The sequence below is a fragment of the Phaenicophaeus curvirostris genome, chromosome 15 (assembly GCF_032191515.1).
Source record: "Phaenicophaeus curvirostris isolate KB17595 chromosome 15, BPBGC_Pcur_1.0, whole genome shotgun sequence".
Classification (NCBI taxonomy): domain Eukaryota; kingdom Metazoa; phylum Chordata; class Aves; order Cuculiformes; family Cuculidae; genus Phaenicophaeus; species Phaenicophaeus curvirostris.
Window position 1 is genome coordinate 15,133,097 of NC_091406.1, and position 13,505 is coordinate 15,146,601.

The 13,505-nt window shown below is 42.0% G+C and overlaps 1 protein-coding gene across 3 annotated transcripts in view; it reads right to left on the bottom strand.

The window, feature by feature from the left end:
* The window catches only part of LOC138727066 (rho GTPase-activating protein 7-like), a 49,133-nt gene that overhangs the window by 4,790 nt on the left and 30,838 nt on the right, over nt 1-13,505 (bottom strand). For all 3 annotated transcript variants that reach the window (XM_069869221.1, XM_069869223.1, XM_069869222.1), the window contains exons 2-8: nt 8,768-8,839; nt 7,210-7,291; nt 5,739-5,802; nt 3,920-5,274; nt 3,405-3,575; nt 2,572-2,731; nt 1,001-1,199 (exon numbers count right to left, since the gene is read on the bottom strand). In XM_069869221.1, coding sequence (XP_069725322.1) covers nt 1,001-1,199; nt 2,572-2,731; nt 3,405-3,575; nt 3,920-5,274; nt 5,739-5,802; nt 7,210-7,291; nt 8,768-8,839 — 2,103 coding nt within the window. The remainder of the gene's footprint in view (nt 1-1,000; nt 1,200-2,571; nt 2,732-3,404; nt 3,576-3,919; nt 5,275-5,738; nt 5,803-7,209; nt 7,292-8,767; nt 8,840-13,505) is intronic.

The following is a 13,505-nucleotide window of genomic DNA, read 5'->3' on the forward strand; positions in this document are numbered from 1 at the left end:
CTTGCTTTTGAAAGTGAAATCCTTGAGGGCAAAGTACTGGAGATGGAACCTGTTTAAAACTGTGTTCAGTGCTAGATTTCAGCTTCGTATTTCTGTCTTTTTCTGGCTGAGCCTCAAGGATAGTGGCAGTCAGAGCACAGGCAGAAAGCTGCTGGTGTTTGCAGGCAAAGTTGCTGTTTCACAGCAGCTGTGGTTGGGAACCTTAATGTACTCAATACAACAACTTCTTGCACAAGGAGCTCCTTCATACCATGAACAAGGGGACTGGATACTTTCCTAATTTTGCATAAGGAAATGACCCTTTAAAAAGACACTTTCAGAGGACTGCTACAGCACAGATCAGAGGGCTGAAGCACCTCCCGTACAAGGACAGGCTGATAGGGTTGGGGTTGTTCAGCCTGGAGAAGAGAAGACTGCAGGGAGACCTTATAGCGACTTTCCAGTACCTGAAGGGGCTACAAGGAAGCCAGAGAGGGACTGTTTACAAAGGCTTGTGTTGATAAGACTAGAGGCAAATGGGTATAAACTGGAGAGGGGCAGATTTAGACTGGACATAATGAGGAATTTCTTCATGATGAGCGTAGTGAGGCACTGGAACAGGTTGCCCAGGGAAGTGGTGGCTGCCCCACCTCTGGAAGTGTTCAAGGTCAGGTTGGATGGGCCTTGGGCAGCCTGATCCAGTGGGAGGGGTCCCGACCCATCGTGGGGTGGGGTTAGGACAAGATGATATTTGAGGTCCCGTACAACCCAAACTATTCTATGATTCTAAGTTATTACAGTCATCCTACAAAGCATGGAAATCGCAGTGTTAGAAAACAGCTGGCCTGTAGGGTGCAGATCTGAAGTTCTTGCACCCAGAGCCACAATGATCTCCTCTTTTCAGAAACATCCTGCCTGATCTGTCTCACCTGCCTACAAGAGGACATGGCACTAGTCCTAGCCCAGCCACTGAATACTAAGATAGGCAAAGATTTGTAAAACTATAGCTTTTGTCACGTACATTGATAGATGTGGAGGAAGGATTCACAGAGCCTGCTGGTAAATATGGGCTCTGGAAGGTCTCGGAAATATTGCTTCACCATATCAGCCACATCAAATGCCGACTGCCCTTCGTAACATACATTGTTTGGATTTGTTTCATTCATCTCTCTTAAAGACAGGATCCTGGATTTAACACCAGATTTTCGGAACAGGCCAACCTACAAGTAAAACAAAGATAAAGAGAGGACTTGTCAAGAATCAAATCCATCACCTTTCTTCTGACAGCTAAAATCCTATGGTAGTGGGATCAGACATCAAAACCGGTTTTTATGCTTAGAAACAGCATGGATATTCCTCCCAAGCAAACCGTGACTGATACCCACCAAACCAGCTGTGAAATACAGACTGATTTTTGTGTTTGTTTTGTTTGTTGCTTTTTATGTAATGTAAAATGACTTTTTTTTTTTAACTATAAAAATCATTATTATTGACATCTGTCAGTTTGCTCAAGCAGGCTACGTTCAAACTGCAAGTTTCTTTTGCACAAACGTGCGCTCACCCAGAAGCAAATGCACATTGATGCCCTTGCTGGAGCAAACAAACTCAGACTGTGAGACCTGCACAGTTCCGGACTAACATCTGATATGCCTGATACATCCAATACGTCCACAGCTTGGCAAAGAGCAATTGCCATTTTGAGGGAAATCATTATTTTCTTTTTTATATGAATGCCAATCCAGTTTCAGACAAACCTAGATTAGGAAAGTTCCCACGAACTTTACATCAACAAAGCTGCTGATGAAAGTTTCCCTGCCTGTCACTGAGACAGTGTTAACATTCATCGATTTATTTGTATTAAAGGAATAGATACTGCCTCAAAATGAAGCACGTGGCCTCCATAAGAAACCGACTGCTCACACATCAGTGAATTGAGCTACATTATAACATCACAGGAAGCACATGTTGTTGTACTTGGGCATGTTACACACCTCTACAATCACAAAGCACAGAAAAAGAGAAAGGCCTCTATCTAACACACCTCGTGTCACAGGGTCTCCCTTTCTGCACCTGTGCTAGACAAACAGCACATGGGACGCACACTTTCACCGCTACGCATGCATCTCCACTTGGTGGATAAACACGGAGCTGAGATGCAGAAAAAGATGTCTCTAATCCATTTTATCTCTGCTGAGGGGTACGTTTCAGCAGAAACAAGATTAATTATCACATTAGCAACCACAGCACAGAGGGAATAGTGACACTGTGTGGTAGATTTATTTCCTGTGCCACCTCAACAGGAGAAGACAGCCTGAACGTCTGCGCTACGAGAACTGACTTCACTACAAGAACTGACTTCGGACGATTTCAGTGAGGCAAGGCACAAAAATACAACAGAGAACTAAAGGCATTCCCAGAAGGAAACAACACTTCTGTTTCCTCCCAAGGCCCCCGCTCACACCGACACCTTTCTGCCTATTCAGAGCCTTAGGAGGCAAGAAAGTACCTCACAAAAGCTGGAAACAGAGACAGATTCCCTGGATCAGATCCATTTATGGAACAGAGTTGCTCCGGGCTGCCTCAAGTTCATACCTGGTCAAGAAAGTGGCTTCTTAAATAGTCCAGTGCTTGCAAAATGCCATTAGGCAGTGGGTGGCTTGTTCGCTGCACGTTCAGAAGCAAAGGAACCCCAAACACGTTTTTGTCCTTGTAGTCAGAGGCTTTTACTTTTTTAATGAACTTTGGTACAGTCCTGAAAATAAAAACCAGCGCATGCAACTTAGTAGCTCTCCAGCACAGTTACAGGCCTGGGAAGTGATTTAGTTATACTCGCCACAACCCTAAATTCTGCCACATATTTGTAAAATAATATCATAAGATAGACAGAAAATCAGTGACTTCGTCACTTCACTTCTATGAAAACTGAAATTAGCTTTTACAAAGCATCCTCGTGTGAAATATGTTCCATCCCATGAAGACACCGCAGGCTTTCTTCACTTCTTCACATATTCAAGTACCAGATCACTGTCACAAGACACTAGCTGATATTTTCTAAGTCCTCAGGGTGACTGACCTGATCACCTCTATAGTTCAAACATGCCGAAGAGAGGGATTCGGAGCCCAGCCAGCTCTCACCTCACGTTCTGCAGTCTCTCTGACAAAGCCCTGCGAACAGGCATGTTTAGAGAGAAACCGTAATGGGCCTTAAAATCCGTAACAACATGACCAGTAGCGAGTAGCAAAAGTGCAGTCCCTAGCAGAGGAAATCCTGGAGCCACTAAAATAACCGCACAACGCTGCCAGTGATTTAACAGGATCAGGTTCCTCATCTTAGATGTGTGTTACCTAGGCAGACAAGGAAATCCACCTGCTTACATCAAATACTCTCTTTCCAACACAGGCTGCTTTACTATTAGATGACTTACCAGTTCCAGCCCTGCTTGCTGGAAGGGGAGTATCTGTCCATCAGAGCAGTGAGCTTTAGCAAAGCCAGCTTTTGTGTCCGGGCTAGCTGGGTGGCTGACTGGCTATTAGTCTGGATGGAAAGGCTTTCCAAGTTCATGCTGTCTTCCACAGACCAGCATTGCTTCCCATGCCTACAGGATAAATATTCATAGAATCATGGAATGGCTTGGGTTGGAAGGGACCTCAGAGACCATCCAGTCCCACCCCCACAGGCATAAAGTCTGATTCCACATGTGTAAGTGCTCATGCAGATTATGAGCACCCTACATAGAGCAGAGATCAGAGCAGACATAGATACCAGAGCACCTACAGTCCATCAGTACTTGGCACCAGCAGTGCAGACCCTACTCACCAGAACAGACTTACCTGAGAACACTTAGTTCTGGACAAGCAATTACATTTTGTGTGGAGAGAAACAACGGGGAAATGTTCCCAAGGGGCCATCTACTACTAGGGAAACCCAAGGATCACTGACCTGTTGTTCTTAGAGTCTGTCATGTACGCTGGCTCTGCAGAACCCATCTCTGGGCCCAGTTCATAGCTGTTCTCTCCATCTGTGGCTCGGAGTTCTGCTGTCTTATCTTCAGAGCCCTCTGTTTCAAGAGACGTTTCTTTAGGTGAGGAAGGATACAAAGATGCCAAGTCACTGGCTAAGTCCAAATCCCCATCGACAGTGAACTTCTCTGTCCACCGGTCAACCAATTTTTTGAGACTGTTGACATCTTCTATAACATGGTTCAGTTCTGAAAAAACATCATCATCACCAATTTCTATTGCCTCCAACTTATCAAGTTCAATATTGGGCATGTTGTCATATATGCTTAGCCTGTTATTTGTGCATGAAAGGGGGCTTCTGGGCGCTCTGGAGTCCTTGGAACTGCTTCTGCTTTGGCTTCTTCTGCATCCATGAAAACTCCCAGTTCTCCAGTTCACAGAAGAATCGTCTACGGGAGAAAGGGAACTGTTTGTAAGTGCTTTAGGGAAAGTGCCAGGTTTATGGTCTTGTGGTATGTGAAACATCTGGTCTGTTTGTAACTTCATGTAATTTCTTAGGTTTTGCTGAGATAGATCATTCCACAGCAAGATCTTGCTAGAATCCAAGTCCTCTGCATGCACCCCCCTTTCTTCACAGTGACTCTGTGGTTTTACAACAGGACTTGGAGGGCTCACTGTCTTGCTGCTTTCAAACAGATTGCCGCTATTGCAACTCTGGGGAGACAGAGAAGAATTGTTCTTTGTTTGGATGCTAAAGAGGTCGGAAATATTTACACAGTTCAGCATCTTCATCTTTTCTTCATTAAGTCCTTCCAGAAGGACAGGTTCACTTATTATGGGTTTGGCCTTTGACTGACCACTCCTTAAGTTGCAGCTCCTTAAGTGCAACTTCTCAATTTTCTTTAGAAGGCTATTCCTCTTTTTACATGATGATTTATCCAAAAGCTTCTCCTCACTGGTGATATTTAAAAATTCACAGCCAGGAGAAGAACGACTCAAAGTAGAGTTCAGTGAAGCTACCTTAACTGAGGAACATCTTGAGGAACTTGCACTGGTTTCCACATCTTCAAAAACTTTTGGGAAGATAACAACGTCACTGTCACCGCTGCTAGTACTGTGAACTGAAGACGCATCGTGTTTCTCGCCGTGATCCAGAAAGACAGTAGCCTCGCTGCTGGTGCTCTTCAGGGTTGGGCTGCCTGGGACTGATGCACTAGCAGCTTCCTCTCCTGGGAAAACTTCGAGGCTTTTTTTACGAGACCATCTCTGACTGCACCTCTCATAAGCCCATTTGTTACTTATTGCACAAGGTTCATCATCTTCAGAGTCATTACTCTTAAAAGCGGGGAGGGAAAAAAAAATACAGTTCAAGGGCAAAGTTTAGCAAAATTTAAATTATAAAAAAATGTACCATAGTACTTATTTGCAGGACAGGACAAAGTCAGCACAGCTAAAACCTATCCAGCTCCTAATGGCTGGACATTTGACATTGGCCAACACTTTTTGCATGGTCTGTTTTAATTTCTTATACTTCATTCAGTCAATAAGAGTAAAAACTCACTTTCAGGCCTTAAATAAGATGTGAAACTACTTGGGAAAGCAGTAAAAGACGTGCTGAGGCGGAGCCTTGGTGCAACTGTTGGACAGTAATGTGTAATGGAAAACTTTGAAAGATGGAAAAGAATAGAAAGAAAAGTTCAGAAGCTCCTAATCCCTCATACGCATTTTAAAAACAGGGTTTTGATGTAGTAGCCAAACGCATTTTTTATGAGAAAATTAACTGTATTTTATTAACATACCTGTTTCCTCTGACGGCTTATTTCCACTTTCATTGATGCACACTTGTTCAATGTGTTCAACCGCCTATGGTATTAGAAAAAAGACAGATATTTTAAATTTAAACCATTTTATTTCTTCAAAACAAACATGTATCAAAGTGGTTGTGATCATCTACCATAGCGTCTTCAATATTGGTGTCAAAGACTGACATTCTGCTAGAGGTTCTCCTTACATTTTGCCAAATCCAGTGCCAACTAACAACACCATGATAGTCACAGTTCCAGTTCTTCCATCTTAAAATTAAAGAGGACCAGAATTAATCCCTCAATTTAAATCATATGATGAGCTTCAATGATGGGGAAAAGCTAAATATTGATTTAAGATTTTTGAAAATACAAGAAACTCTGAGTGGGCTTCTTAATTTTTTTTTTTTAAATGAAGACATTAACCTGTATCCTTGGAAGGACTTTACTATCTATCATTTTAATTGAAGTTTGTGGAATCAATAAAGCCCCAAACTATCCTATCACTTAGCTGTCAAACAAATACGGGGCGTCCCCAGGGAGGCACACTAGCTGCCTTGAAGTACCACTAAGGTCAGAAGTCACATAAAGAACTGAAATACATCTGAAGTTCTCTGAGATCTACTGTGAGTTACAGGTGCAGATGCGAACAGCTCGTGTTGGTGCTCCCATTACAAACAGATTTTGAATTCAGTTGACCTAACAATGCAGAAAAGAACCAAACCGCTTTGCCATAAATGTAATCTCCCAGTCCCTTAATTTACAAATTTTTATTGCATCCCTTGGATTGACCACACAGTGCAGCATGGATAGTCTGGAGTTCACTTCACCTGCTAAACAATCTCATAAAGAGATGGCCTCAGTAGCTGCAGTAAGAAGTAAAGGAGCACATCTCTACAATATCCTGCCACACTTCCATGGGGGAAGGTCTGAAGAGGAATGAATTTGCACTAACAAAGCGATTTCACTTGTGTCCTGTGAACTACAGTGGCAAAATGATGATTTCCAACCAACGCTTTTGCTTATTGCGCAAAAAAATATTCAGGAAAACAAAATAGAAAGCGTATCTCTTGTGCAGGCCTTTTTTGCTGTTTATCTCCTGGAACAGCTCTGGGGAAGGTGACTAGTCAGAGGAAATCCCTGCACTCTAAAGAGCAAACTGTCATGCTGCCATATGCTTGCAGGGAACCGATTATCCTTTCTCAGCCAGCAGACATTTCACATCAGAAAAAAGACAGATTTAATGCTTGGTATAATGTCACTGGGACCTCAGCTGAAGAAGATACGCAGACACATGCTTACTTTACCTTTAAATTCTGAAAACTTCAGTAACACAAAAGCACATCCTTGTTTAGCCATAGCATTGATGACTTTGTAACTCTCTGACAAAAACCAAAGTGTGAAAAGATGAATGACAAATAACTGTGGAGCCTGGAGGTCTTAAAAATGACTCATAACTAACGTTTACCTGAATAGTGATTCGATCTCATCTCCGTCTAAAAACTCATGATCTTGACTCACAGTTTTTACATCAATAGGAAACTGCATATCTGTAAACAAAGAAGTTGAAACTGAAATCCAAGTTACAATTGCAAAGACATTGTATTTTGCAACGTATTTATCACAGGTGAAATAAACATAAACCTATTTCTATAACTATATATTCACACAGATGTCCTTCAAGTAAGTAAGAATCAGCTCCTTAGAGCAAGTGGGAGGATAAATGTAGGTACCTGCTTGCTATTAGCTATGAGTAGACAAGTATTTGCTGCGTTTCTGGGAGCCTGCAGTGACTAAGAGGCCAAGAAATACAAAATCAGAGTTTTGCTTTGGTCAGGTTCTCTGGACCTCCTGCCTTCAAGTGCAGTATAAAACTGGGAGTGTTTTACATAAGCTTTTGCTGATGATAAGGTGTTATACAATGCAGCACCTGATATATGCTCTGTGAGGGATAGTGGGCCAGACAAATCGTGCTGTGCTAGAAGCTTATCAATACACCAGCTGATGAGATTGAGCCTTGCAGATGAGGGAACTGGGGAGACCCATCAGTATTTTTTGACTTGCTTTTTAAGCTCAGTTTGCCTGGTCGAGTCAGGACGCTGCATAAACAGCAGGGTGATACAGGGGAGTCGTTATCCAGAAGCATCACAATGTACATTTCCAACAACCTGTAAGACTGACTGCTTACACAGTATAATCTTCTGCAGTCAAACAGAAAGGATTTCCATGAGACATCGTGTTTCGTAGTATACAGCTCTCACATTTGGCTCTGTTGCTTGGCTCCCAGTTTTTAATTTTGCAATGAACAGAGGAGGGGGGAATTAGAACAGGCAGAAGTTATTGCTCGTTCTGTTAATTGTAGTGCTTTGATAAAATCACTCTTAAAAATAGATTAGCTGTAGTTACATTCCGTGTTTTTTAACAATAGACATATTTTAAAGAACAGTTTTAAGGTATAATGTCTGGAAACTATACAAGTTCTCAACAAATCCTCTCTCCCCCACTAATAATAAGCACTTTTTGTAACTTTAACAAGACAAAAACATACTGTAACTGCATTGTTTGACTTTGGCTGGCTGTTTCTGAGTATCTGTTTTAAAACCTCGTGATCATGAGATGATTTTTCCAACATTCTTTTTTAATAGAAACCAATCTTGGTCAAGACCCCAGGATGGGGAGCCCAAGATGAGTCAGAAAAATACCTCAATGCTCCAAGGAAAAGAGGCTAAGGAAAATTCTAAGCAACTAAAAAAAATCACAAAAACTCAAATTTGACCAAGTTACAGTCTAACAATTACCAGGAAAGATTTGGTCCTTTACAGAAGTCTACTGAGTCCATGCTAAACTAATAAAGATATCACTTCTGCAAGAACACACACCAGTTTCTATTCTATACAGCTTAGCATGAAGATATTATGGAATTTGGAAGTGCTTCCATGAATAATGTCAGATTCTGAAAGACTGTTGGTGTAGAAAATTGTACTTGAATTCAGTGTCAGCTGTGTGGTAAGTCTTTGGGATCATACCTTCAAATAGCTGAGCATACTGGGGAAATCCAGCAGCTCTCAGCCAGTCGCAGGCTTCTCTGGCTTCAATTTCTGCAACAAGAACATAAAATGGTTCACTCACTTAAATGCTTTCACAGTATAAGCAAGTTATTTTTATCTGGTGGGTTCTCAGAGGATCCTGTATATGAAAGTTTTATTAGTATTTTAAGAAAATATTAATGTTAATGGTTGGACTCAATGATCCGATGGGTCTTTTCCAACCTGGTGATTCTATGATTCTATGAAAAAGAAAGAAATTCTTATATCTAATGCACTGATGTGTACACAGCTCTGGAGTTGTCATTCCAACAGAGGACAGCAAACATATGAGTCTAGATATAAGCACATACCTGAGATGTCATACATGGGTGTATATCAACTACCCCTGGGATCTGGACAGTGAACCATCTGTTATACATCAAAATGGGTCACCAGGGAAGGGTGTTTGATACACACGTCTATGCCCTCACACAACAAAGCTCATTCATGCATTCCAGTTCCGAGACACAGCGATAAGGCACAAACGAATCCTATAAATAAACTTAAAATGCTATCACAACATTTATAACGCTGGACACAGCCTAAGCATTCCCAGAACAGGGCTTCTCAGGAGTACCTGTTGCTAGGGTCTATCAATATTTACTCCCTCGCCAACTAGCAACGCAACTTGGCAGTCACTTCAGCACAGCAGATGTCAAGAGTTAACTGCTCATTTTGTGACAGCTCGTAAAGCCCTATGGTCAATACTGTAACACTCCCAAGGGAGCAGGAGCAGAATATAACCTCACAGAATCACAGAACCAGATGCCTCAAAAACATAAACATGTTTAGCATGAGTACATGCCAGCAGGCTCCAAGTTCTGCAAGTACTACAAATTACTGTATCTGTTGAAGAGGAGAGGGTTCCCATACTACACTTTTTGCATGTTTGCATGTACTCCAGCACACCAGACACCAACCATAAGGCAAAGACTTCTTTGAAAGAGATGTTTTTAAAATTACTAAAATCAAGCATGCTTAGTAGACAGAAATGTTTTTAAAGCACCTTAAAATGTAGCTTGTGAGGCTAAAGAGACAGACCTATTTCTTCAACCTATTGTCTACATGTACGCTCAAAGATTAGGATTCCAAGCATTTCACATACATACCTATTCAAATTCTGACTCCCCACTTGTAAGTCATCAGTGCAACAGACTGAAGAAACTCCTCCATAAACTTACAGAACTTCCATGATTTTACTATTCCGTTCCTAAACCTTAAATTATTTCCATTATCACTGGATTCGTTTGGACAATGCTATCTGTAACAAAGTTCTTCCTGCACAAAACTCTGAGAATAAAGTGATACTGCAGGATGATAAGGATATTCCTACGTGAAACAGATACATGACTCCTTTTTCTTTTCAGATTGCAGAACGGAAACTAATTTCTTCCACAATAGCCCAAATATACCATGCCTACAATTATTACTATACTTAATGCCATAATTTATCAAAATCTTTATCATAACGCAGCATTTACTGAATACCAAGATGGAGGACTGGTAAGACACAAGCATTGTATACAGAGCAAAACAGGAAAGAAAAAAAGATCTGAAGAGCCAGTAGGATGATCAGTCTAATCCTAAAATCTTCACAATGACAAAGTGATTTTCACTTCAAAAAGCCCAGTAGAGTCACTCGGTCAGCTCTGCTGAGGAGCAACCACAACTGTTCTCACTCTAGAACTCACTTTAAACTCATCAACTTGTGCCCATGTACCACTTTCCTGAGCTCACACCAGGCAATGACTGTGTAGGAGCTGAAGATTCCCTTGTTCCTGATCTGTTAAAAGTACAACTTTACAAACCAAGCCATGAACAGCGATGCAAATGAGAATAGAAAATATTTTGCACTTAGTGATGACACGTTCAGTCAATATGATTGAAAGCACAATGACATTCTCACATTTAGTGGTGGCTTCTTCTGTAGGAGAAGGACACAGAGTTGGGGGAACATTCTTTCCTAATGTAAATCTTCAAGTTTTTTAATGTACCTTGGCACAGTCCCATATGGCAATGCCACTGCTGTGCTAGGAGGCAACACATGAAGCACTTAAAAGCACTTGGCCCACATGTCTATAATTACTTGCCATTAGGTTTACTGTGATTTTTCACTTCTAAAATAACTCCCAAAAGGGTCCTAGTGACACTGATATATCTCAGGGTCATCTATGCTACCTCCTCCTAGTCCTCCTGGAAATTGAAATCGTAAAGGTATAATGGATACCGAGGAATTTTATTCTGATCAAAGGAAACTTCCAGGTAAACCTGTATTGCCATGATAATGATCAACATGGGAGAAGGAAATGAAAAGGGAATAAGAAATACCTCCTCCTCAAAGGGCTGCACGCAGCACTGATGTGTAATACTGCTTTGTTTTTATGGCACATGCAGCCTGAAGGACGGATGAAATCTCCTTACATAGTAACGGCAGGATGGAGAACGCCAGCAATGCTCTTTGTCAGGGAGCGTGGAGACTTGCAAAGCTCTGGGAATAACAGTCACAAGGATGTAAAAGAAGAGCAATAACCATGAGTGGCATTAACAGGTAACACTTAGATACTCACCTAGGGCAGCAACTGTTACAAATGTGCAACTGATACTTATAAATCCTGTAACAATCACAGGTTTGGCAACCTCCACAAGGCTTTAAGGGATGCAGTTAAAAGCTGCTGAAGTTCAGTTTCCTCTGTTAAGTTTCCTTCACAAAAAGCAGAGACAATCTTCCTGAATGCCTTTGAGCTTTAGAAAGCTCATACTATTTTTTTTTTTTTTTGCAAGACAAAACAGGCCTTCTTATTTTTTTTTATTTAGTTCACAGCTTAGCTCCACCAATGGCTGTGCAGGCATTATACCAAGCTTTAAGGGATGAAACAAATAGTCGAAGAAGATGACCAACTCCAGCACAATTTGCCTTGTGTGATGGTCACAATCTGCTTTGATTTGTTTGAACAGAGTGACTTGGTCAGGTGAAGCCCTTAAGTGGTGTGAGAGATCTGTCTGTCTGTCTGTCAGAGCAACTGTGTGGTGCAGGGAGAGTAGCTCCCAGGTGCAGCAAGAGAGGGCATTGAAAAGAAAGAGCTACTTGTATTTGTGCAGAAGACCTGTTCCTAGCTTCTGATCCTGGTTAATCCTCCTCGCCACTCAATGGTGACACCTTCCCAGTCAGCCTCACTGACTGATTAGAATTTTCTTTCCCATTTCTATAGTTGCGCAGTCACTAAAGAAGAATCTTCCAGGTTTACCGATTGACTTTTTAAATAGGTATATGATAAACAAAAGCTGATAGAAATTGCTTAGTTCTTGATGTTAGAAGCCTGTTGGAGAAGTTAACTCTTCCTGAACAGAAACTGGAACTGAGGGAGCCTTCAGAAAGCCAGTATGGAGCAGCACCCCTGAATACTATCGCAGTTGCATTGTATCTGCCTGTGAGCCAGGTGTCATGCAAGAGGATGACAATTTTTTTAACAGATCTTTTGGGCACTATCTGCACAACATAGATAGCAGAGCAATATAAAAAACCTCCTTCTCATGAACTGATTTAATAAGCAGATGAAAAAAAACCTCATTTCCTCCGAAGATTAATATTCTACTTTAGATTCGAGGGTGTCGGCAGAAGTCCCACGCCAAGCCAGCTGTTCCCCAATGTGCCATGGGTGACCCGTTACTACTAGATGTTGATGAGAAACAATGCCCAAGCATGCGACCTGTGCCATCCTTTGTCTGTACTCTGTCACACAGGTCTGTTTTGTTCTGAACGTGATTCAGGCCCATGGAACACAACATTCGAAATGCTGGCTGTGCCACAGCCTGCCCGTCCTAGCACCTGACAGCAAACCTTGCCCCTTTTTCTCCACTGTGGTGCTGTTCTGTGCTCCATTGCCCCAGTATCTGTCAGTTTGGTTTAAGACCCAAAACCACAAATTTCTCCACCTGAGCGTTATCCTCTTTGCAAACTGGAGAGCAAATCGAGACTCATCAGGTTCTTAGAAGCCAGATGCTGCAGCATGTATTAAAACCCTATCAGAATGAACATCAACATTAACAAGAACACTTGCAATAATGAAGACATCTGTGCTGAGATTTAGGCAATCTCTTTGAGATGTTTTCTTCACAAGATGCAGCACTTTGCTAGCAACAAGGGAGACGCAGCAACTGAAACCAGCAAAGAGCTGTAAATGAAACAGGCCGGCCAGCCTTACTACAAGATGCTCACAAACTTCAGCTTAAATTGTACTTCATTTTTTTTAATAAAACAGTTCCTTTAAATAAAATGGGAGGATACACATTTCTTTTTGAAAGCGTAAATACAATGAGCCCAATTCTCAGGATGCAGCCTGACTTTTCAGTTGCACAGATCTGCTGCCAAGGCAGGGGTCCTGTTTCTTTCCTTTCCCATGACTGCCAATTCCCACCCCTCCTCACCGACACTGCTGAGCCTGTGTGAGCCATCCTGGCCAGACAAACTGGCAGGAAATTTTTTTTTTTTTTTTTTTTTTGGCAGGATCAGACTTGGGATGCTTTAGCTTTCTGAATGGGCTCACTGCACACTCAGGTGAGCACCGGCGATGAGACAAGGGCAGTGGTGGGCACATGCAAGGAGAGGCATGAGAACATGCAGCAGCCCATGGTTGGCCAGCAGCCCTTAGGGCAGCTCAGTGTAGCACGGAACCTTACC